The 25,501-nt window shown below is 44.9% G+C and overlaps 1 protein-coding gene across 1 annotated transcript in view; it reads left to right on the top strand.

Annotated features, from left to right (window-relative positions):
• Window positions 1-3,478: 3,478 nt before the first annotated feature.
• Window positions 3,479-25,501, top strand: part of LOC129823874 (calsyntenin-2-like) — a 269,116-nt gene continuing 247,093 nt past the window's right edge. Inside the window, exon 1 of the mRNA XM_055882930.1 lies at window positions 3,479-3,782. Coding sequence (XP_055738905.1) covers window positions 3,710-3,782 — 73 coding nt within the window. The 5' untranslated portion in view covers window positions 3,479-3,709. The remainder of the gene's footprint in view (window positions 3,783-25,501) is intronic.

Here is a 25,501-nt window from a genome sequence, read left to right as displayed (position 1 = left end):
ATACATAAATACTCATAAACGTGACTAAAAATATAGGGTGGACAGCGATTGATAGACAATTTAATTCTTAATACAATCGCTGATTTACATTTTTTAAATTATCCTTACTTTTCAATACAGTTTGCGCCAAGCGAAGCTACGTCAAACAAAATGGCGTCATAAGCGATTAACATTTCTCGACAGAAACACGATTTATCATAATAAATTGTTCCTACTTTGAGCTGTTCTTCCATCAGAATCTTGGGCAAAGAATCCTTTTTTGGGTCTAATCGTCTTTTGGTCGAAAGCTGTCCTCTTGCCATGTGGAAATGCCAACTGCGTTCGGCATGAACTGGAAACCTGCCCGGCTCTTCAAAAAGTCTCAGAAATAAATGTCCCAAAATGCGCACTAAACGGATATAAATTGCTATAAAACGGTTTAAATTAACTACCTTATGATGTTTTTAACTCCTATAACGAGTAAAAACATGACCTGAGAAATATTACTGGCTCCACTAATGCTTGGAAAAAGAACGGGTCGGTGTCCACCGTGCGTCCGGCGCAGCTGGAAAGGAGTTCCTACCTACACGTGTTTTTGTTTTATAGTGGCTGTGATTGGGCAATCGATACCATTCAAAGCGTCATCACGTAAAGGCATCCAGGGGAAGACGTAAGCAGTGTCCGTATCCTTATAGCATTCACAGTGGCCTTTAAACTGACTCCAGATCAGGGGCCAAAATGTGTGAAATCTGACTCCATGTCAGGGAAATTGCTGTAGAATGAGTTCTGTTCCACTCAGAGACAAAATTCCAACGGCTATAGAAACTATAGACTGTTTTCTATCCAATAATAGTAATAATATGTATATTGTACGATAAAGTAGGAGAGTAGGAAGCCGTTTAATCTGTAATGCAAATATGCTAATGAGTAAACAGCACCCCCTGTATTCGCAAGAAGTTAAATCGCGAGCTATGGCTCAGAGGATTGCTGGTTCAATCCCAGTGCAGGTAATCATTTTGTAGTTTTTCTGTTTTTACCCTATCCCAAACATCCACCCTTAATTTAGCCAGTGTGAATTAATGCCTGAACTCAAACCTCCTCCTGGACAAACGTTGAATGCTGAATTGAGACCGTGAGTTCTTGTTGAGCTAGCTATCTACTTGCTAGCAACTTCAGAACACATTTCTACCAGAAAGTGTGTGTGTGCGTTACAATTATAGCCATGGTATAAGTGATATAATCACCTCAGGGAACTTTGAATACTATGGCAAATAATACAATTTAGTGTAAGGTAAGCTCCACTCCACTGCACATCAAGGCACACATCTTCCACGTCGTCCATTATTTTCCATAGCCCCTCCTTCATTATCCCTTACCTAAATTTAATTAAATTCCTTCAGATGCCATGCATATCATGTAGGCTGTGTAAAACTACTACTTACAGATACAGAGGCAATAGAGAGATAACGTTAGATATGATATCTTCCATATATTTTATATAATTTAATCTGTATGTATTGTGAAAACTACGATATGAATTGCCTCATTGATGACATAAAAGTTTTTCTAATCTAATATATTTTACTGAACAAAATATAAACGCAACATGTAAATTGTTGGTCCCATGTTTCATGAGCTAAAATAAAAGATCTCAGAAATGTTCAACATGCACAAAAAGCTTATTTCTCTCAAATTTTGTGCACGAATTTGTTTACGTCCATGTTAGTGAGCATTTCCCCTTTGCCAAGATAATCCATCCACCTAACAGGTGTGGCATATCAAGAGCTGATTAAACAGCATGATCATTACAGAGGTGCACCTTGTGCTGGGGACAATAAAAGTCCACCCTAAAATGTGCAGTTTTGTCACACAACACAGTGCCACAGATGTCTCACGTTTTGAGGGAGGTGGCAATTGGCATGCTGACTGCAGGAATGTCCACCAGAGCTGTTGCCAGTGAATTTAATGTTCAGTGAAATGAAGTGAAATTGTTGCATGTGGCGTTTATATTTTTGTTTAGGATACAGTATATATTTCATATATCTTCCAATATCTTGCCTAATTTTGTTATGTTCCCTGGTTACAGAGTAGTTTGAAAAGCCCTTGGTGCCATGGATGAACTTGGGATCGTCTAATCTCCCCAACAAATCTGTACAGAAAAGCTAAGATGATAAAAGCTGTCACGCCTGCTCCCGCTCTCCCTTCCTTGCCAAGCACTACGCACTCCTGCCACCATCATTACGCACACCTGCTCCCCTCGTCACGCGCATCAGTGATTCATTGCACTCACCTGGACTCAATCACCTGTGTTATTTCCTCTCCTATATCTGTCTGTTCCCCAGCTCTGTTCCCGCTTCAGCATAAATTTACGTTTGTCGTTTTGTTACCCGGTTCTGACAGTGTTCCTGTCCTGTTCCATGACTGTGCTATATGAAATGTTCACTCTCCGTACCTGCTTCTCATCTCCAGCGTCGGTTCTTACAAAAGCCTTGTTTTTAGGCTTCATAAGTGCAATACAATGTTCAAAGACCACCTTGTGTGGAGTTACACAGCCTTCTACCACTACTTGAGCGCCCCGGTATATTGTTTGATCACTTGGATTAATGTGAAGCAACCTTTCACTGATAGGAATGGGCATTCTGCAACATTCTCTAGGGTTCAAGAAAATAACACACACACACACACACACACACACACACACACACCAGTTTACTGTCTCCTCTCCTACACCCTACCGCTCATCACACCCACTCTAATGAGGCAAACACACACAAGTACATTGGTGTAACCAGTTATTTTCCTCTGTGTCTCTGACTCTAGGGACATTCTTCCTTCTTCCCCTGTCCCCAGACAGCATGAGGCAACAAAACAGGGCTTAACACACACACACACACACACACACACACACACACACACACACACACACACACACACACACACACACACACACACACACACTAATCCTCACCACACACAACAGAGGCAGGGAATATTGTGAACAGAATAAGCGAGAAATCAGACATATTGCAACAGGGTTACTTCATTTGGAAGAGTTCAATCTGGAGGGGGCACAGATATACCGTAGGTTTTAAGCCTTTGTCAAGCTATTGATGGAATTGTACAATAGCCTACACAGAGCTGTGCCATTGTAGTAGTTTCGTTATAGTTTCCTATCAGCAAAAGTAACATTCATTTGATTGATAGGAGATGATGTATTGCTTTGTGGTCATTGTGGTTTATAGTATAGGCTACTGTTGTAAGCAACTTCATAAGCGACTCAAAGACTCCTACTCTTACATTATGCTGCACTAGAATGTAATCTATTCCATTAATAAAATATGTATGATTAAATGTAAATGCTGGTGATGATAAACAGACTGAATTGATAGGCTAATCAAGTCGAACACATCTTAAGCAGATCAATTAGGCTACATGATGATGAAACTCGTTATATTTTTCACAGCGTGACGTAGCAGTCTAGTCCCGGGGCGCGCTGAAATATGTGTCCCGTCCCCTCCCGATATCAAAGGCTCAGCCAGCCACGCCAAACCATCGCTCCACCTAGTAGACTGTTGACTGGCACAGCACGCTTTCTGTCTCTCGCAGTCAGCTTCAGTTCCCCGCTTACTTCGCATTGAGAAGGTGTGTCGAACAGATATTGGAAGAAAGTAAGGTAATATCAAGTGAGAGAGAGAGGTCGTCTTGTGTTGCTAGAATTCGTTCTCCCATCATGGAGATGCGTGGAGTGCCGTTTGCGCTGGTTTGGGTGGTTCTGGGGCTGTCCTGCATTCTCGCTGGAAAAGGTAAGTGATAATGAAAACTTGCTTATAGATTGTGATTCTGTAAAGTGGGGTATTGATAGACGCGATCGTTGATTTCAAGAAGGATTTTCAGATTTTTCTTTACTATTTGAACTAAAGCTGTGCAATGGATTTTTTGAAAATAAGAGACATTCATGAAATGAATAATTCAACAGAAGCTTTCTTGATGTTTGATGCATGTCAGACAGCAGCCTACAGGCTACTACATATGTTGCCGAGCCCCTTGGAAGTTACCAGCATTTTAGTTTAAAGGGGTTTCAAGGGTTGCAGTTTATTTATGCCATCACCAACCTTGGTAAAACAGCATATAATCTATTTTACTAACTATCCATTTATCTGTAATAATTGGAGGGTGTGTGCTGCAAATGAGGCGGCTATTTGTATTTGTATTTATTAGGGATCCACATTAGCTACTGCCAAGGGGGTCCAAACATATTAAAGCACTTACATTACATATAAAGCAAAAGATAAAACAGCACATCATATAACATTATTACACCACTACATATCTACAATACAACATGTTTAATACATAAATACAACAATATCACAATGTGTGCATATGCATGTGTCTGTACCTTTGTGTGTGTCTCTTCACAGTCCCCGTTGTTCCATAAGGTGTATTTTTGAGCTGTTTTTAAAATCTGATGCCACGGACAGGGAAGGACCTCATTGACTGTTCACACGGCACTCTGTCCAGCGCACTGACGCTTGTAGACTAGGCTATAGTAGGCTAGTAGACATGAGAGGAGTATGGTAGTTAGGCTATTTGTAATAATGCCTACTCGTATTCTCACCTTCAAAGTACCGCAGAGTCATGTTGTCTAAAAAGGGCATAATCGGTGCACAGCGACTCTAATTGAGTCTCAAGGGTGACACTATGCCGAATTGGTTGGAAAATTACTGAATCAGAAAACATTGAAAACATTGTTAATTCAGAATGCATATTAGCCATTCAATTGGTCAGCTGAGAAAGGAACAAATGTAATTAAACAGTAATTATTACTCTGTTGTTAATGTAGTGATTTAGGGGTAACTGCTTAAGTGATGATTGATCCAGCAACCTTACAGCTTCAAGGTGAGTACACCGCCCATGTCAAAAAGGTCTAGCTAAACGTCTTGACATATGTCTTGACTCCACTACAGCAATGTAATGTCAACGAGAAGGTGGATGTGACTGACCTTGAAATTAACCTGCAACTAGGATTGGAAGGACTTTACCGTGATTGTATTCTCTCTCCATCATATTGTATTTACTGTATGTGACCTTATTGGCCTCAACATGTAGGAGTAAGGAAAGAAAGACTCCTGAACTCTGTGTGTGTGTGTGTGTGTGTGTGTGTGTGTGTGTGTGTGTGTGTGTGTGTGTGTGTGTGTGTGTGTGTGTGTGTGTGTGTGTGTGTGTGTGTGTGTGTGTGTGTGTGTGTGTGTGTGTGTGTGTGTGTGAAACATATGCTGTGTGTGTGTGTGTTTTTGCGCGAGTGACATAGAGAGATCTATGAGAGTGTGATCAGGTTCGGTTGTGTGACAACCCGAGACAAAGTCATTTGACTAAGATGTACCTTCTGGTACATAAGAAAGAACGTCCAAAACAGACATACACCACCACAGAAAAGATAGAGTGAGAGAAAGGAGAGTGAGAGAAAGACAAGAGCGCTGAAAGAGAGAGAAAGAGAGAAAAACAGGGTCAGATTTATGAATGCCTTTTCAGGAGAGGCGCTACATTATCCGAGTGGCACATAAATTGTGTAGGTGAAGTGGAACGTTTGAACATAACTCAGGCTTTTCATGCGCGACTTAAGAACGCGGCAGTGCCTGGGAACTGTTCTGCCCACCTTCTCTCTCTCTCTGGCTCCTTCTCTCCTCCTCACTCTTTCTCTCTGCCTCGCTCGGATGACGTCGTTGGGGAGGCAGATAGACGGGGGTAAATGCCTCGAGATGGAGAACGGAGCTCTTTCAACCGCGCTCCACACTTGTCGCTCTCTCCCTTTATTTCGCTCTCTCTCTCTCTCTCTCTCTCTCTCTCTCTCTCTCTCTCTCTCTCTCTCTCTCTCTCTCTCTCTCTCTCTCTCTCTCTCTCTCTCTCTCTCTCTCTCTCTCTCTCTCTCTCTCTCTCTCTCTCTCTCTCTCTCTCTCTCTCTCTCTCTCTCTCTCTCTCTCTCAAGTGTCTTATCTTGAGATGTTTTTCTTCATTTCAAGGGCTTACTGGTCAGATGTAAATGAATGTAAGATGTTTTGTCCTCTGTTTCTCTCTCTTTCTCCCTATCTGTCCCATTTTCTCCCCCATCTTTTCATTTCTTCCCTCCTTCAATCTCTCCCGTTCTCTTCCCGCCATCCCATGTCTTTGCGTAACATATTTGCTTGGCGTGCTGGTTTGTTAAGGGGACGTCAGGCCTTTGTTGAGCCGAACAGTTATGGAAATGAGCTGCTTCATTTAGGCGTTAATTACACAGCATGCCTCATTAGAGTGGCCATGATGAGGCGTGGGATGGAGAGGAAGAGCCGGTAAACTGGGATGGGGTGTGTGTGTACATGCTTATGTGTGTGTGAGCGCCAGCTGGTCAGATAGCCCTGGTGGGTCCCTTTGGTCAGCACTGCTCAATCTGTGCTGAAAAAACATTTCATGCAGCATTGAGCTCTGACTCAGACACATTCCCACTCACACACTCACACACACCGCTGCACCCCCACCCCCTACACAGACCATTTCCCCAATCTATCCATCCTCCACCAATGGCAAGTTGTCAGCAGACAAGCCCACTCAATTACAGTGGGGCGCTGCTCTGGAGGACTGGCATATCCTAGCAAGCCGTTCCACTCTTTAGACAGAGTGTACTCTAAAGAGAGAGTGATCAAGAGAGAGAGAGAGCAGTAGAAAGGGAGGGAGTGCATCCGTTATGTCCGTGTGTGTGTGTGTGTGTGTGTGTGTGTGTGTGTGTGTGTGTGTGTGTGTGTGTGTGTGTGTGTGTGTGTGTGTGTGTGTGTGTGTGTGTGTGTGTGTGTGTGTGTGTGTGTGTGTGTGTGTGTGCGAAGCCGCCAAGCAGACTGAGTTTACAGAGAGGGAACACTACACTAGACATGGAGCCACCACTCTGGCAGCTAAGCTTTGCTCGATAGTTGAATTGATTTCATGTAATGTGTGTTAGTAATGTGTGTTGGTCTGTACAGTATTTAGACAGTCTTTTGTGTGAGGTGTGCGTGCATGAATGAACAGTATGTGCTTATCTGAGAAAGAGAGAGAGAGAGTTTGTTAGAAAGTAAACTTGTCTGTGAGAGAAAGAGAGAGAGAGATTCTTCAGGACATTGTTTTTCCACCTGGGAGGGAGAGGAACTGACTGCAGCTGTTTCAGTCTCCAAATCACACCTGCAGTGTGCCTTGTCAGCTAGCATCTCTCTCTCTCCCTCTCTCTCTCTCTCTCGCTCTCTCTCTCACTGTCTTCCTTTCTCTCTATCTTGCTTTGTAGCCCCTCGCCTCCCCATTGCTATCTATTTCTCTGGGCCTCAAACAGTGAAGAAAGGGATGTACCAAGCTGTTTTTAATTACAGTTCCAACATAAACCTATTAGCATGAAAATGGCTCTGCGTGTGCATATGTATATCAGTGAGAGTGTGTGAGTATCAGTGAGAGAGATAGTAGTGTGTGTGTAGGGTGTGTGTGTGTGTGTGTGTGTGTGTGTGTGTGTGTGTGTGTGTGTGTGTGTGTGTGTGTGTGTGTGTGTGTGTGTGTGTGTGTGTGTAGGGTGTTTGTGTAGGGGCTGTTTGTGTGCGTGTGTGTGTGTGTAGGGTGTGTGTGTGTGTGTAGCGTGTGTGTAGGTGTGTATGTGTGTGTCTGTAGGGTGTGTGTAGGTGTGTGTGTGTAGGTGTATGTGTGTGTGTAGGGTGTGTCTGTATAGGGGTGTGTAGGGCAGGGGTTTAGGGGGTTGACACGACAAGGGGCAGTGTGTATGTGTGTGTGCATGTGTGTGTGTGTATCCGTGTGTGTGTGTGTGTATCCGTGTGTGTGTGTGTGTGTATCTGTGTGTGTGCATGTGTGTGTGTGTATCCGTGTGTGTGTGTGTGTGTATCCGTGTGTGTGTGTGTGTGTGTGTATCTGTGTGTGTGTGTGTGTATCTGTGTGTGTGTGTGTGTGTGTGTGTGTGTTTGAATGTTTATTACCATCCAATAACAGTCGTGTCTGTTGTGCAGTGATAGTGCTGACAGAAAGTTACATCCTCATGTGCCACGGACGACATTGGTCACAGGGAAACACGATGCGTGACTGACAATAGGGCAAGACCAACTACAAAGGAAGAGCTTGAGAGAAATAGAACTAAAACAGAACTAAAAAGAAGTACACCAGAAGAGATGCTCTGATTATGTGATAGATGGGAGACAGAGAACTAGAGAGGGTGTGTGAGGGAGAGAGAGGGTGTGTGAGGGGGAGAGAGGGTGTGTGAGGGAGAGAGAGAGGGTGTGTGAGGAAGGGAGAGGGTGTGTGAGGGAGAGAGAGGGTGTGTGAGGGAGAGAGAGGGTGTGTGAGAGAGCGAGAGGGTGTTTGAGGGAGAGAGAGGGTGTGAGGGAGAGAGAGGGTGTGTGAGGGAGAGAGAGGGTGTGTGAGGGAGAGAGAGAGGGTGTGTGAGGGAGAGAGAGGGTGTGAGGGAGAGAGAGCGTGTGTGAGGGAGAGAGAGGGTGTGAGGGAGAGAGAGGGTGTGTGAGGGAGAGAGAGAGGGTGTGTGAGGGAGAGAGAGGGTGTGTACAAACACACTCTTGGTTCACCTGAAGCTACGTTCACAGCTTGGGGAGCGAGGGACCACAGCGGGGTGGAAACATTTAAAGCGTGCCCCCATAAAAAGGAAGTATTAATTTTAATGATGCGTCTGACAGTCAAAGGGATTATCTTCCTCTCTATTTTCCCTCCCTATCTCCCCCTCTCTCTCTATCCCTTCTCTCTTTCTACCCTGCAGCGACACATTTGATTTGGTTTAAATGTGTCGGCACAAATGTGGCTGTTTCTCTGTCAGACAATTGTCATATTTTAGACGTTGCTCACCTGAATGGAGCCGTCAGCTTCGACAAGAATGAAATTTGCCGTACTACAAAGCAGTTTTCCTCCCTATCCTCCACCTCTCTCCTTGTCTCTCTTTCTTTCTATCCCCTTCTCTTTCAGTCAGTCAGACCTCCCTACCCGCTGTCTAAGTCTGCACATTGGCAACAAGGTGTGGTGGTCTTAGATTAACTGAGGTCACTGTCATTTGCTGGCGCTTGGCTTCCTTATACATTGAGTGTACATGACATAGTCTGTCCAGGTGAATCCAGGTGAAAGCTATGATCCTTTATTGATGTCCCTTGTTAAAACCACTTCAATCAGTGTAGATGAAGGGGAGGAGACCGGATAAAGAATGATTTTTAAGCCTTGAGACAATTGAGACATGGATTGTGTATGTGTGCCATTCAGAGGGTGAATGGGCAAGACAAAATATTTAAGTGCCTTTGAACGGGGTATGGTAGTAAGTGCCAGGTGCACCGATTTGTGTCAAGAACGGTCGACCACCCAAAGGACATCCAGCCAACATGACACAACTGTGGGAGGCATTAGAGTCAGCATGGGCCAGCATCCATGTGGAACGCTTTTGACACCTTGTGGAGTCCATGCCCCGACGAATTGAGACTGTTCTGAGGGCAAAAGGGGGTGCAACTCAATATTAGGAAGGTGTTCTTATTGTTTTGTACACTCAGTGTGTGTGTTACCGCTCTCCCAGAGCTCCTCTTTGGTCCTGAATCCCTCATTTATCCTGATTCTATTTCTATGGTTTGATCTGTATTCTACTGTAACATGATTCTATTTCTATGGTTTGACCTGTATTCTACTGTAACATGATTCTAGTTCTATGGTTTGACCTGTATTCTACTGTAACATGATTCTATTTCTATGGTTTGACCTGTATTCTACTGTAACATGATTCTATTTCTATGGTTTGACCTGTGTTCTACTGTAACATGATTCTATTTCTATGGTTTGACCTGTATTCTACTGTAACATGATTCTATTTCTATGGTTTGACCTGTATTCTACTGTAACATGATTCCATTTCTATGGTTTGACCTGTATTCTACTGTAACATGATTCTAGTTCTATGGTTTGACCTGTATTCTACTGTAACATGATTCTATTTCTATGGTTTGACCTGTATTCTACTGTAACATGATTCTATTTCTATGGTTTGACCTGTGTTCTACTGTAACATGATTCTATTTCTATGGTTTGATCTGTATTCTACTGTAACATGATTCTATTTCTATGGTTTGACCTGTGTTCTACTGTAACATGATTCTATTTCTATGGTTTGACCTGTATTCTACTGTAACATTATTCTATTTCTATGGTTTGACCTGTGTTCTACTGTAACATGATTCTATTTCTATGGTTTGACCTGTGTTCTACTGTAACATGATTCTATTTCTATGGTTTGACCTGTATTATACTGTAACATGATTCTATTTCTATGGTTTGACCTGTGTTCTACTGTAACATGTTTCTATTTCTATGGTTTGACATGTATTCTACTGTAACATGATTCTATTTCTATGGTTTGACCTGTATTCTACTGTAACATGATTCTATTTCTATGGTTTGACCTGTATTATACTGTAACATGATTCTATTTCTATGGTTTGACCTGTGTTCTACTGTAACATGATTCTATTTCTATGGTTTGACCTGTATTCTACTGTAACATGATTCTATTTCTATGGTTTGATCTATATTCTACTGTAACATGATTCTATTTCTATGGTTTGACCTGTATTCTACTGTAACACGATTCTATTTCTATGGTTTGACCTATATTCTACTGTAACATGATTCTATTTCTATGGTTTGACCTGTATTCTACTGTAACATGATTCTATTTCTATGGTTTGACCTGTATTCTACTGTAACATGATTCTATTTCTATGGTTTGACCTGTATTCTACTGTAACATGATTCTATTTCTATGGTTTGACCTGTGTTCTACTGTAACATGATTCTATTTCTATGGTTTGACCTGTGTTCTACTGTAACATGATTCTATTTCTATGGTTTGACATGTATTCTACTGTAACATGATTCTATTTCTATGGTTTGACCTGTGTTCTACTGTAACATGATTCTATTTCTATGGTTTGACCTGTGTTCTACTGTAACATGATTCTATTTCTATGGTTTGACCTGTGTTCTACTGTAACATGATTCTAGTTCTATGGTTTGACCTGTATTCTACTGTAACATGATTCTATTTCTATGGTTTGACCTGTGTTCTACTGTAACATGATTCTATTTATATGGTTTGACCTGTATTATACTGTAACATGATTCTATTTCTATGGTTTGACCTGTGTTCTACTGTAACATGATTCTATTTCTATGGTTTGACCTGTGTTCTATTGTAACATGATTCTATTTCTATGGTTTGACCTGTGTTCTACTGTAACATGATTCTAGTTCTATGGTTTGACCTGTATTCTACTGTAACATGATTCTATTTCTATGGTTTGACCTGTGTTCTACTGTAACATGATTCTATTTCTATGGTTTGACCTGTATTCTACTGTAACATGATTCTATTTCTATGGTTTGACCTGTGTTCTACTGTAACATGATTCTATTTCTATGGTTTGACCTGTATTCTACTGTAACATTATTCTATTTCTATGGTTTGACCTGTGTTCTACTGTAACATGATTCTATTTCTATGGTTTGACCTGTATTCTACTGTAACATGATTCTATTTCTATGGTTTGACCTGTATTCTACTGTAACATGATTCTATTTCTATGGTTTGACCTGTATTCTACTGTAACATGATTCTATTTCTATGGTTTGACCTGTGTTCTACTGTAACATGATTCTATTTCTATGGTTTGACCTGTGTTCTACTGTAACATGATTCTATTTCTATGGTTTGACCTGTATTCTACTGTAACATGATTCTATTTCTATGGTTTGACCTGTGTTCTACTGTAACATGATTCTATTTCTATGGTTTGACCTGTATTCTACTGTAACATGATTCTATTTCTATGGTTTGACCTGTATTCTACTGTAACATGATTCTATTTCTATGGTTTGACCTGTATTCTACTGTAACATGATTCTATTTCTATGGTTTGACCTGTATTCTACTGTAACATGTTTCTATTTCTTTATGTTATGGAGTGGAGGTAGATAGACACTCCAGGGGATGGATAAACTAGTCTGAACTGAACACCTAACTAAAGGGTCCAGGAGTGTGTGTGTGTTCGTCTGTATGCATGTGAGTGTGCACGTGTGTGTGAGAGAGACTAACGCACGAGTGTGGTTCTCCTAACTACCTCCGTTACACCTGCGTACAGTTTTGACAGGCTCGGTGCTAACTAAGGCCTTTTAATAAACCATCCATCTGCCATGAGCCTGATCACAGCTTTGTGACTAATTAGCCTCTCTTCATTAAGAGCACGTCGTTAGCAGACCTTGGATTTCTGAGCAAGCTGTCCTGAAATGTCACAATGCTACTGCAGTTCTCTCTATAGTGTAGGGTCTAATGCTAACTTAAGGTGTAGACGCGTACATTAAATTCTTGTGTAAAATGGGTATTGATGTCAATGGGAGTTTGATGTTAAGCATGTTTGAAGTTAGTTTTATATACGTGTTAGGACCTGTATATGTGGGACAGGTGACCGTATAATGTGATTTACATGTACAGTTGAAGTCGGAAGTTTACATACACCTTAGCCAAATACATTTAAACTCAGTTTTTCACAATTCCTGACATTTAATCCTTGTAAAAATTCCCTGTCTTAGGTCAGTTAGGATCACCACTTTATTTTAAGAATTTGAAATGTCAGAATAATAGTAGAGAGAATAATTAATTTCAGCTTTTATTTAATTCATTACATTCCCAGTGGGTCAGAAGTTTACATACACTGAATTAGTATTTGGTGACATTGCCTTTAAATTGTTTAACTTGGGTCAAACGTTTCGGGTAGCCTTCCACAAGCTTCCCACAATAAGTTGGGTGAGTTTTGGCCCATTCCTCCTGACAGAGCTGGTGTAACTGAGTCGGGTTTGTAGGCCTCCTTGCACACACACGCTTTTTCAGTTCTGCCCACACATTTTCTATAGGATTGAGGTCAGTGCTTTGTGATGGCCACTCCAATACCTTGACTTTTTGTCTTTAAGCCATTTTGCCACATCTTTGGAGGTATGCTTGGGGTCATTTGCGAACAAGCTTTAACTTCCTGACTGATGTCTTGAGATGTTGCTTCAATATATCCACATAATTTTCCTACCTCATGATGCCATATATTTTGTGAAGTGCACCAGTCCCTCCTGCAGCAAAGCACCCACACAACATGATGCTGCCAACCCCGTGCTTCACGGTTGGGATGGTGTTCTTCGGCTTGCAAGCCTCCCCCTTTTTCCTCCAAACATAATGATGGTTATTATGGGCAAACAGTTCTATTTTTGTTTTATCAGACCAGAGGACATTTCTCCAAGAAGTACAATCTTTGTCCCCATGTGCAGTTGCAAACTGTAGTCTGGCTTTTTTATGGCAGTTTTGGAGCAGTGGCTTCTTCCTTGCTGAGCGGCCTTTCAGGTTATGTCGATATAGGACTTGTTTTACTGTGGATATAGATACTTTTGTACCTGTTTCCTCCAGCATCTTCACAAGGTCGTTTGCTGTTGTTCTGGGAATGATTTGCACTTTTCGCACCAAAGTACGTTCAACTCTAGGAGACAGAACGCGTCTCCTTCCTGAGCGGTATGATGTCTGCGTGGTCCCATGGCGTTTATACTTGCGTACTATTGTTTGTATAGATGAACGTGGTACCTTCAGGCGTTTGCTCCCAAGGATGAACCAGGCTTGTGGAGGTCTACAATTTTTTTTCTCAGGTCTTGGCTGATTTCTTTTGATTTTCCAATGTTGTCAAGCAAAGAGGCATTGAGTTTGAAGGTAGGCCTTGAAATACATCCACAGGTACACCTCCAATTGACTCAAATGATGTCAATTAGCCTATCAGAAGCTTCTAAATCATTTTCTGGAATTTTCCTAGCCGTTTAAAGGCACAGTCAACTTAGTATATGTAAACTTCTGACCCACTGGAATTGTGATACAGTGAATTATAAGTTAAATAATCTGTCTGTAAACAATTGTTGGACAAATTACTTGTGTCATGCACAATGTAGATGTCCTAACCGACTTGCCAAAACTATAGTTTGTTAACAAGACATTTGTGGAGTGGTTGAAAAACGAGTTTTAATGACTCCAACCTAAGTATATGTAAACTTCCGACTGCAACTGTATGTAAAATATATGACTTGATGGGGTGGATTAGAAAATACTAATGCCACTTTGGTGTGGTGGGGTAGGAGGGAACTTTTAGATGAGCAGAGAAGTAGCTTACGGATCCATGCACGTGTACAGTACTACAGCTGTGTTTATCCCCAGTTTCATATCTTATGTATGTCAATCACTGTAACCCAAACAAACAGTGTATATCACTCATAACTGAATTAGAGTATGTGTTCATCACTATGAGACTGTTCATTTGACATACCGGAATGATTTTGTGTTTGAGTCTTGTGTTAGTCTGGGTGGAGTGTGTATGTGTGTGTGTGTGTGTGTGTGTGTGTGTGTGTGTGTGTGTGTGTGTGTGTGTGTGTGTGTGTGTGTGTGTGTGTGTGTGTGTGTGTGTGTGTGTGTGTGTTTGAGTGTGTGTGTCTACCTGCGGGACTGAGCTTTTCTGAGCTGATGACAGATAGCAGATAGCTTCCCCCTGACTACTCATTACTACTGTTACAGCTAGTACTCCAGCCTTCCCTGCCTCAACACCTGTGTGTGTGTGTGTGTGTGTGTGTGTGTGTGTGTGTGTGTGTGTGTGTGTGTGTGCGTGCGTGCGTGCGTGCGTGCGTGCATCATTACTCAAACCTTACAGCAACCTGTCATACCTGCTATCCTCCATCCGAGAGAAACAGGTCTGTGCCTGTAGGTGTGTATGGCATCACCATCCCTTCCCTATCCCCAATGGCCTTCCAGCAGTACTGTCTGTTTTCATTGGGGACAGGGCTGTTCATTCTAAATGGGTGACACTGTCGTGCTAGTGGCTGCAGCTGCCTTGTGTCCTGCATAATGTGACACATTCTGAGCATCAGGAACGGTGCTGACCTATTTCCAGCGTTGTCCATCCCCCTGTGTGTTTCTTCCAGAGAGTCATTTATAAGAGTGAATGTGCGTAGGTGTGTCTGTTTGTGTGTGTGTGTGTGTGTGTGTGTGTCGTCATCAAGATGGGGAAAGGGAGATCATATGTGTGTTAGTCATTGTGTATGTTTAGGGTGTGTAGAAGTTTGTTTGTGTGTGTGTGTGTGTGTGTGTGTGTGTGTGTGTGTGTGTGTGTGTGTGTGTGTGTGTGTGTGTGTGTGTGTGTGTGTGTGTGTGTGTGTATGAGTCTATGTATACAATGCATGTGTATGTTCTGAGTGAGCTCTGTGTGTTATCTCTGTCTGACAGTAGCGTCTGCTCATCCTCTCCTCTCCTCTCCTCTCCTCTCCTCTCCTCTCCTCTCCTCTCCTCTCCTCTCCTCTCCTCTCCTCTCCTCTTATCCTATCCTCCTCTATTGTATATTGTTGCAGTTCTCTCTGCCTACCGGCCTCTCCTGTAAGACTGGCCCCCACTGCGCAAGTGTTCAAGCGGAACTTAACCTTCTGCATCCTGACCGTACCCAGTCCTCCACCTGCTGCTTGAAACTCAACCAGAGCTTCCATCGTTACTTAGCTGTTATGTCTTATTTACTGTTAGTTTTGTTCTATCCCAACCCCTTCTCTTCTCCTTTCGTCCCCCACGTCTTTGAGCGTAGCATGGTCTCATTTGAATAGGTCAAAATAGTGACATGAACCGTAGAAGTTATATATATATATACAGTGCATTCGGAAAGTATTCAGGCCCCTTGACTTTATCTACATTTTGTTACGTTACAGCCTTATTTTAAAATAGGTTTTTAGAAATGTTTGCAAATAAAAATAAAAAAAACATTTAAATATGACATTTACATAAGTATTCAGACCTTTTACTCAGTACTTTGTTGAGGTAACTTTGGCAGCGATTACAGCCTAGAGTCTTCTTGGGTATGACAAGCTTAGCGACAAGCTTGACACTGTCACGTTCTGACCATAGTTCTTTTGTATTTTCTTTGTTTTAGTATGGTCAGAGCGTGAGTTGGGTGGATTATCTATGTTTTGTGTTTCTATGTTGGGTTTGTTGTTTGGCCTGATATGGTTCTCAATCAGAGGCAGGTGTTAGTCATTGTCTCTGATTGGGAACCATATTTAGGTAGCCTGTTTTTGTATTGTGGTTTGTGGGTGATTGTTCCTGTTCGTGTGTTCCTGTGTTCTGTGTTCACATTTTCGGGACTGTAGCGTCTTCGGTTGTTTTTGTCAGTTTATTGTTTTGTTCTTTCTTGAAAGTATTTGATTAAATATGAATACACACCACGCTGCATCTTGGTCCGACCATTCTTACTCCTCAGACGAGGAGAACGAAGACTGCCGTTACAGAATCACCCACCACAACAGGATTAAGCAACGTGGTAACGGGCAGCAGCAGCAGCGATCGCAGGATTCCTGGACCTGGGAGGAAATTCTGGACGGCAAGGGATCCTGGGCACAAGCTGGAGAGTATCGCCGCCCCAAGGCTGAGCTGGGCGCAGCGAAAGCGGAGAGGCGGTGGTATGAGGAGGCTGCACGAAGATGCGGCTGGAAGCCAGAGAGGCAGCCCAAAAGATTTCTTGGGGGGGGGGGGGGGGGGGGGGCACACGGGGAGTGTAGCTAAGTCAGGTAGGAGACCTGAGCCAACTCCCGTGCTTACCGTGGAGAGCGAGCGTACGGGCAGACACCGTGTTATGCGGAAGAGCGCACGGTGTCTCCAGTACGTGTGCATAGCCCGGTGCGGTACATAGCAGCGCCTCGTATCGGCCGGGCTAGAGTGGGCATCGAGCCAGGTGCCATGAAGCCGGCTCTACGCATCTGGTCTCCAGTGCGTCTCCTCGGGCCGGTGTACATGGCACCAGCCCTACTCATGGTGTCTCTAGTACGTGTGCATAGCCCAGTGCGGCTGTAGTGCGCCTCCACGGTCCGGTCTATCCGGTGCCTTCTCCAAGAACCAGCCCTCCTGTGGCAGCCCCACGCACCAGCCCTCCGGTGGCGTCGCCACGTACCAGGCCTCCAGTTCCAGCACCCCACACTCGCCCTGAGGTGCGTGTTCCCAGCCCGGTACCACCAGTTCCGGCACCATGCACCAGGCCTCCAGTGCGCCTCCAGGGTCCAGTATGCCCTGTTCCTGCTCCTCGCACTCGCCCTGAGGTGCGTGTCCCCAGCCCGGGACCTCCAGTGAAGATCCATGTCACGAAGCCTCCAGTGATGATCCATGGCAAGAAGCTTCCAGTGATGATCCATGGCACGAAGCCTCCAGTGATGATCCATGGCACGAAGCCTCCAGTGATGATCCATGGCACGAATCCTCCAGTGATGATCCATTGCAAAAAGCCTCCAGTGATGATCCATGGCACGAAGCCTCCAGTGATGATCCATGGCACGAAGCCTCCAGTGATGATCCATGGCACGAAGCCTCCAGTGATGATCCATGGCACGAAGCCTCCAGTGAGGAGTCGTGGCACGAAGCCTCCAACAAAGGCTGCCAGTACGGAGCCTCCAGCGACGCCCTCCAGTCCGGAGCTGCCAGAGTCGCCCTCCTGTCCGGAGCTGCCAGAGTCGCCCTCCTGTCCGGAGCTGCCAGAGTCGCCCTCCTGTCCGGAGCTGCCAGAGTCGCCCTCCAGTCCGGAGCTGCCAGAGTCGCCCTCCTGTCCGGAGCTGCCAGAGTCGCCCTCCTGTCCGGAGCTGCCAGAGTCGCCCTCCTGTCCGTAGCTGCCAGAGTCGCCCTCCTGTCCGTAGCTGCCAGAGTCGCCCTCCTGTCCGGAGCTGCCAGAGTCGCCCTCCTGTCCGGAGCTGCCAGAGTCGCCCTCCTGTCCGGAGCTGTCAACGACGGTCCCCAGCCCGGGGTCTCCAGCGAAGGTCCCCAGTCCGGGGTCTCCAGCAACGGTCCCCAGTCCAGAACATCTGGCCTTGATCCACACAGCGAGGGTCCCCAGCCCGTGGCCTATGGCGAGGATCCGCAGTCCAGAGCCTCCGACAATGATCCACGGGTCTGTGCTACAAGAGCGGACTCAGTGTAAAGAAGGGGGGTGGCGTCCAGAGCCGGAGCCACCACCGAGGTTAGATGCCCACATACACCCTCCCATATAGGTTTAGGTTTGCGGCCGGAAGTCCGCACTTTTGGGGGTGGGTACTGTCACGCCCTGACCTTAGTTATCTTTGTTTTCTTTATTATTTTGGTTAGGTCAGGGTGTGACGAGGGTGGTAGGGTGTTAGGGTGAGACAGCTGTTTATCGTTGTCTCTGATTGGGGATCCTATTTAGGTTGCCATTTCCCATTTTGGTTTTGTGGGTTATTGTCTATGTTAAGTTGCATGTCTGCACTCGTTGTTTATAGCGTTCACGTTCGTTTTGTTAGTTTGTTTAGTGTTCTTCGTGTTCATTCGTCTTATATTAAAAGTATGTATTCATATCCCGCTGCGCCTTGGTCTCCTCTATACGACGGACGTGACAAGCTCTCAGCTGTGCTTCCCTTTGTAGTCTGTAATGGTTTGCAAGCCCTGCCACATCCGACCAGCGTCAGAGCCGGTGTAGAACGACTCAATCTTAGTTCTGTATTGACACTTTGCCTGTTTGATGGTTCGTCGGAGGGCATAGCGGGATTTCTCATAAGCTTCCCGGTTAGAGTCCCGCTCCTTGAAAGTGACAGCTCTAGCCGTTAGCTCAGTGCGGATGCTGCCTGTAATCCATGGCTTCTGGTTGGGGTATGTACGTACGGTCACTGTAGATCACTTCTTTATTTGTAAAATTTTTGACATTGTAGAATAATTGTGAAGACATCAAAACTATGAAATAACACAATGTAATCATGTAGTAACCAAAAAAGTGTTAAACAAATTATTATTCAAAGTAGTCACCCTTTGCCTTGATGACAGTATTACAGGCAGCATCCGCACTGAGCTAAAGGCTAGGGCTGCCGCTTTCAATGAGCGGGACTAACCCGGAATGCATTCCAGGTGACTACCTCATGAAGCTGGTTGAGAGAATGCCAAGAGTGTGCAAAGCTGTCATCAAGGCTAAGGGGTGTCTATTTTGATTAGTTTAACACTTTCTTGGTTACTACATGATTCCATATGTGTTATTTAATAGTCTTGACGTCTTCACTATTATTCTACAATGTAGAAAATAGAAAAAATTAAGAAAAACCCTTAAATGAGTAGGTGTGTCCAAACTTTTGACTGGTACTGTATATTTTTCCAGTCTCTCGGTCCCAGCTTTGATTCACCTGTACTGACCTCGCCTTCTGGATGGTAATGTGGTGAACAGGCAGTGGCTCGGGTGGTTGTTGTCCTTGATGATCTTTTTGGCCTTTCTGTGACATCGGGTGCTGTAGGTGTCCTGGAGGGCAGGTAGTTTGCCCCCGGTGATGCGTTGTGCAGACCGCACCACCCTCTGAAGAGCCCTGCGGTTATGGGCGGTGCGGTTGCTGTACCAGACAGTGATACAGCCCGACAGGATGCTCTCAATTGTGCATCTGTAAAAGTTTGTGAGGGTTTTAGGAGACAGCACACATTTCTTCAGCCTCCTGAGGTTGATGAGACGCTGTTGCGCCTTCTTCACCATGCTGTCTGTGTGGGTGGACCATTTCAGTTTGTCCGTGATGTGTATGCCGAGGAACTTAAAACGTTCCACCTACTGTTGTGCCGTCTGCAGTTTTGATGATTGAGTTGGAGGCGTACAGTCCACTCAGTTGGAGGCGTACAGTCCACTCAGTTGGAGGCGTACAGTTTACTCAGTTGGAGGCATACAGTCCACTCAGTTGGAGGCGTACAGTCCACTCAGTTGGAGGCGTACAGTCCACTCAGTTGGAGGTGTACAGTCCACTCAGTTGGAGGTGTATAGTTCAGTCCACTCAGTTGGAGGCGTACAGTCCACTCAGTTGGAGGTGTATAGTTCAGTCCGCTCAGTTGAAGGCGTACAGTCCACTCAGTTGGAGGTGTATAGTTCAGTCCACTCAGTTGGAGGCGTACAGTCCACTCAGTTGGAGGCGTACAGTTTACTCAGTTGGAGGCGTACAGTCCACTCAGTTGGAGGCGTACAGTCCACTCAGTTGGAGGCGTACAGTCCACTCAGTTGTAGGCGTACAGTCCACTCAGTTGGAGGTGTACAGTTTACTCAGTTGGAGGCGTACAGTCCACTCAGTTGGAGGTTTACAGTCCACTCAGTTGGAGGCGTACAGTCCACTCAGTTGGAGGTTTACAGTCCACTCAGTTGGAGGTTTACAGTCCACTCAGTTGGAGGCGTACAGTTCACTCAGTTGGAGGCGTACAGTTCACTCAGTTGGAGGCGTACAGTCCACTCAGTTGGAGGTGTACAGTTCACTCAGTTGGAGGCGTACAGTCCACTCAGTTGGAGGCGTACAGTCCACTCAGTTGGAGGCGTACAGTCCACTCAGTTGGAGGCGTACAGTCCACTCAGTTGTAGGCGTACAGTCCACTCAGTTGGAGGTGTACAGTTTACTCAGTTGGAGGCGTACAGTCCACTCAGTTGGAGGTTTACAGTCCACTCAGTTGGAGGCGTACAGTCCACTCAGTTGGAGGTTTACAGTCCACTCAGTTGGAGGTTTACAGTCCACTCAGTTGGAGGCGTACAGTTCACTCAGTTGGAGGCGTACAGTTCACTCAGTTGGAGGCGTACAGTCGACTTAGTTTGAGGTGTACAGTTCAGTGGACTGTACTCAGTTGGAGGCGTACAGTTTACTCAGTTGGAGGCGTACAGTCCACTCAGTTGGAGGTTTACAGTCCACTCAGTTGGAGGCGTACAGTCCACTCAGTTGGAGGTTTACAGTCCACTCAGTTGGAGGTTTACAGATCACTCAGTTGGATGCGTACAGTTCAGTCCACTGAGTTGGAGGCGTACAGTTTACTCAGTTGGAGGCGTACAGTTTACTCAGTTGGAGGCGTACAGTCCACTCAGTTGAAGGTTTACAGTCCCCTCAGTTGGAGGTTTACAGTCCCCTCAGTTGGAGGTTTACAGTCCACTCAGTTGGAGGTTTACAGTCCACTCAGTTGGAGGCGTACAGTCCACTCAGTTGGAGGTTTACAGTCCACTCAGTTGGAGGCGTACAGTCCACTCAGTTGGAGGTTTACAGTCCACTCAGTTGGAGGCGTACAGTCCACTCAGTTGGAGGTTTACAGTCCACTCAGTTGGAGGCGTACAGTTCAGTCCACTCAGTTGGAGGCGTACAGTCCACTCAGTTGGAGGTTTACAGTCCACTCAGTTGGAGGCGTACAGTCCACTTAGTTGGAGGTTTACAGTCCACTCAGTTGGAGGCGTACAGTCCACTCAGTTGGAGGTTTACAGTCCACTCAGTTGGAGGCGTACAGTTCAGTCCACTCAGTTGGAGGCGTACAGTTCACTCAGTTGGAGGCACACAGTCCATTCAGTTGGAGGTTTACAGTCCACTCAGTTGGAGGCGTACAGTCCACTCAGTTGGAGGCGTACAGTTCAGTCCACTCAGTTGGAGGCGTACAGTTCACTCAGTTGGAGGCGTACAGTCCCCTCAGTTGGAGGTGTACAGTTCAGTCCACTCAGTTGGAGTTATACAGTCCACTCAGTTGGAGGCATACAGTCCACTCAGTTGGAGGCGTACAGTCCATTCAGTTGGAGGTGTATAGTTCAGTCCACTCAGTTGGAGGCCTACAGCCCACTCAGTTGGAGGTGTACAGTCCACTCAGTTGGAGATTTACAGTCCACTCAGTTGGAGGCGTACAGTCCACTCAGTTGGAGGTGTACAGTCCACTCAGTTGGAGGCGTACAGTCCACTCAGTTGGAGGTGTACAGTCCACTCAGTTGGAGGTGTACAGTCCACTCAGTTGGAGGTTTACAGTCCATTCAGTTGGAGGCGTACAGTCCACTCAGTTGGAGGTTTACAGTCCACTCAGTTGGAGGCGTACAGTCCACTCAGTTGGAGGTTTACAGTCCATTCAGTTGGAGGCGTACAGTCCACTCAGTTGGAGGCGTACAGTCCACTCAGTTGGAGATTTACAGTCCACTCAGTTGGAGGTTTACAGTCCACTCAGTTGGAGGTTTACAGTCCACTCAGTTGGAGGTTTACAGTCCATTCAGTTGGAGGCGTACAGTTTACTCAGTTGGAGGCGTACAGTCCACTCAGTTGGAGGTTTACAGTCCACTCAGTTGGAGGCGTACAGTCCACTCAGTTGGAGGCGTACAGTTCAGTCCACTCAGTTGGAGGCGTACAGTCCACTCAGTTGGAGGTTTACAGTCCACTCAGTTGGAGGCGTACAGTCCACTCAGTTGGAGGTTTACAGTCCATTCAGTTGGAGGCGTACAGTCCACTCAGTTGGAGGCGTACAGTCCACTCAGTTGGAGGTGTACAGTCCACTCAGTTGGAGATTTACAGTCCACTCAGTTGGAGGATTACAGTCCACTCAGTTGGAGGTTTACAGTCCACTCAGTTGGAGGCGTACAGTCCACTCAGTTGGAGGTTTACAGTCCACTCAGTTGGAGGCGTACAGTCCACTCAGTTGGAGGTTTACAGTCCACTCAGTTGGAGGCGTACAGTTCAGTCCACTCAGTTGGAGGCGTACAGTCCACTCAGTTGGAGGTTTACAGTCCACTCAGTTGGAGGCGTACAGTCCACTCAGTTGGAGGTTTACAGTCCACTCAGTTGGAGGCGTACAGTCCACTCAGTTGGAGGTTTACAGTCCACTCAGTTGGAGGCGTACAGTTCAGTCCACTCAGTTGGAGGCGTACAGTTCACTCAGTTGGAGGCACACAGTCCATTCAGTTGGAGGTTTACAGTCCACTCAGTTGGAGGCGTACAGTCCACTCAGTTGGAGGCGTACAGTTCAGTCCACTCAGTTGGAGGCGTACAGTTCACTCAGTTGGAGGCGTACAGTCCCCTCAGTTGGAGGTGTACAGTTCAGTCCACTCAGTTGGAGTTATACAGTCCACTCAGTTGGAGGCATACAGTCCACTCAGTTGGAGGCGTACAGTCCACTCAGTTGGAGTTGTATAGTTCAGTCCACTCAGTTGGAGGCCTACAGTCCACTCAGTTGGAGGTGTACAGTCCACTCAGTTGGAGGCGTACAGTCCACTCAGTTGGAGGCGTATAGTCCACTCAGTTGGAGGTGTACAGTCCACTCTGTTGGAGGTTTACAGTCCACTCAGTTGGAGGCGTACAGTCCACTCAGTTGGAGGTGTACAGTCCACTCAGTTGGAGGCGTACAGTCCACTCAGTTGGAGGTGTACAGTCCACTCAGTTGGAGGCGTACAGTCCACTCAGTTGGAGGTTTACAGTCCACTCAGTTGGAGGCGTACAGTCCACTCAGTTGGAGGTTTACAGTCCATTCAGTTGGAGGCGTACAGTCTTTCTGGCTGTGGTATTGTAATTCATTTTCAGAGTAGTTTCAGCCTTTCTTTCTGGCTGTGGTATAGTAATTGTGCTGCTCATGTGTTTGTTCTAACCCGCCGCCCACCACCCGCCTCTACCAAACGCCTCTACCCCCCACCCAACTCTATTACAAAACGAAGAGATGTAGTGTTTCTGTTGACATTTTGTTTCTTTGCATTTCCTTGCTATATTATTATTTTGCCTTCCGTCAGCGGAAAGGTATTTTTCTGCGTGTTCAGCAGTGTTTTTGTGTTTCTACTCCTCGATCTGGCTCAAACAGCCGAGCTCCAACCTCCACTCAGGGTTTAGTAACAGGGGCTATGGTATGGTAGCAGTAACTAAACAGTGACAGCCATTGCTGAGGAGTAGCAGATGTAAGCTCTCGGTATGCGTGTGTGTATGAGTGTGTGTTTCGTGGGTGGCTTTCAGCATAGAGATGTCAAAGCATTGAGTTTGTTCTCTTTTTAATCACTAGCTATTTTCCATCAGCCCACTTTCCTACAAATAGCATATTCACTGACAAGCTGAGGTCGAACACAAAACAAAACAAGCGCTTGCCTGTGAACTGCACTTAGACAGCTCTGTCCAAATCATCCCCACTACATCTCACTTTAAAATGAGTTTTCCCAGCCTTAGCCACTGCAATTAAAACACACTTGTCTTTTGGCATGACATATTTCCTCTCTTCCTCTTTTCTTTAGTTGTCGAAGGTGATTCTCTCAGCGCGAGGCCATTGAGAGTAGCCAGCGAGGGAGAGCAGGGTCTGAAATGACAACATGGCCATCGTTCCTTTGTGTGCTGAAAGGATGTGAAGAGTGATAGGCCCGAGCATTGACCTTAGCAGAGGCTGTCTGTTCATAAGCCAGATGCATGGCCCAGTGTGCTTTACAATGACAGCCCAGTCATTTACAACGACAGCCCTGGCATTTTACCACAGTCTTTGTTCTTGTCTGGGTGATAGTGCTCTCTCTCTTTCTCTCTCATGCTCTTTCTCTCTCTCTCTCCCTCTCTCTGTCTGTCGTTCCCTCTCTCTCATGCTCTTTCTCTCTCTCTCCCTCTCTCTGTCTGTCGTTCCCTCTCTCTCATGCTCTTTCTTGGTTTCTCACTGTCACTGTCAACGTTGCCCATCGACCTTGGCCAAATGCCAGTGCAACTTCCTGGTCTGTATATGAATAGAAAAAGGCAAGACAGACAGACAGGGAGACCATCTGTGTCAGCTGGAAATCGCTGTATGTGATGTCACAGAATAGGATGACATGATCAGCCATGTATTTGACATCGATGATACATTCATGCATAGTATTGGTTCTTTTCGCTTTCTTATTTTTCTCCCCATCTTCTCCCCATCTTTCTTTCTTTCTTTTTCTCTTTCTAAAATGTCTTTATCTTTCTCTTTCTTTATTTTCTTTGTTTCTTTGTTTCTCTTTCATTCTTTTTTTCTTTTTTCTCTTTCTTTGTTTCTTTTTCATTCTTTCTTTCTTTCTTTTTTCTCTTTCTTTGTCTCTTTGTTTCTCTTTCATTCTTTCTTTCTTTTTCTCTTTCTTTCCTTTTCTTTGTTTATTTGTTTCTCTTTCTTTCTTTCTTTCTTTCTTTCTTTCTTTCTTTCTTTCTTTCTGTCTTTGTATTTCTCTCTTTCACTCCCTCTTCCCTCTCTGTCATCGCCTCTTCTTATCTGTCATTCTATGATGCAGGGATTGGAGATTGATAAAAACTATTGTATGGAATTGAACAAAGATTATTAAGCATAACACTAGCACATATGTTTCTTTGCTCCGGAACATTGTACTCATGTCTGATAGTAAAATAACAGGGAGTAATCACTAACCCTCCAAACAAAAGCCTGATTTGACAAAGGTTTCTCAAATAATATGCACTTCCCTTCTTCATAATTTCCTTTATTAGCAGTCTGGGAGATTATGATTAATTTCCATTGAAATATGATCTTCTGTGACAGGCAGCTCGCCCCCATACAACTCACATCAGTCCCCTTTCTCTCTTTGTCAAAAACATTCAAAACGGACAATAAAGTTATTGTATAGAATACAAAACTGTGAAAGGCTTTCTGACATGTCTTCAAAAAGACGAGAACATGATGATAAAGACAACATGGAACACAATTTAATACTTACAATCGTAGCATAAC

Source organism: Salvelinus fontinalis, chromosome 26, assembly GCF_029448725.1.
Source record: "Salvelinus fontinalis isolate EN_2023a chromosome 26, ASM2944872v1, whole genome shotgun sequence".
NCBI classification, from domain to species: domain Eukaryota; kingdom Metazoa; phylum Chordata; class Actinopteri; order Salmoniformes; family Salmonidae; genus Salvelinus; species Salvelinus fontinalis.
Note: the sequence above shows the minus strand (reverse complement) of the source record. Positions and strands in the feature narration are given on the sequence as shown.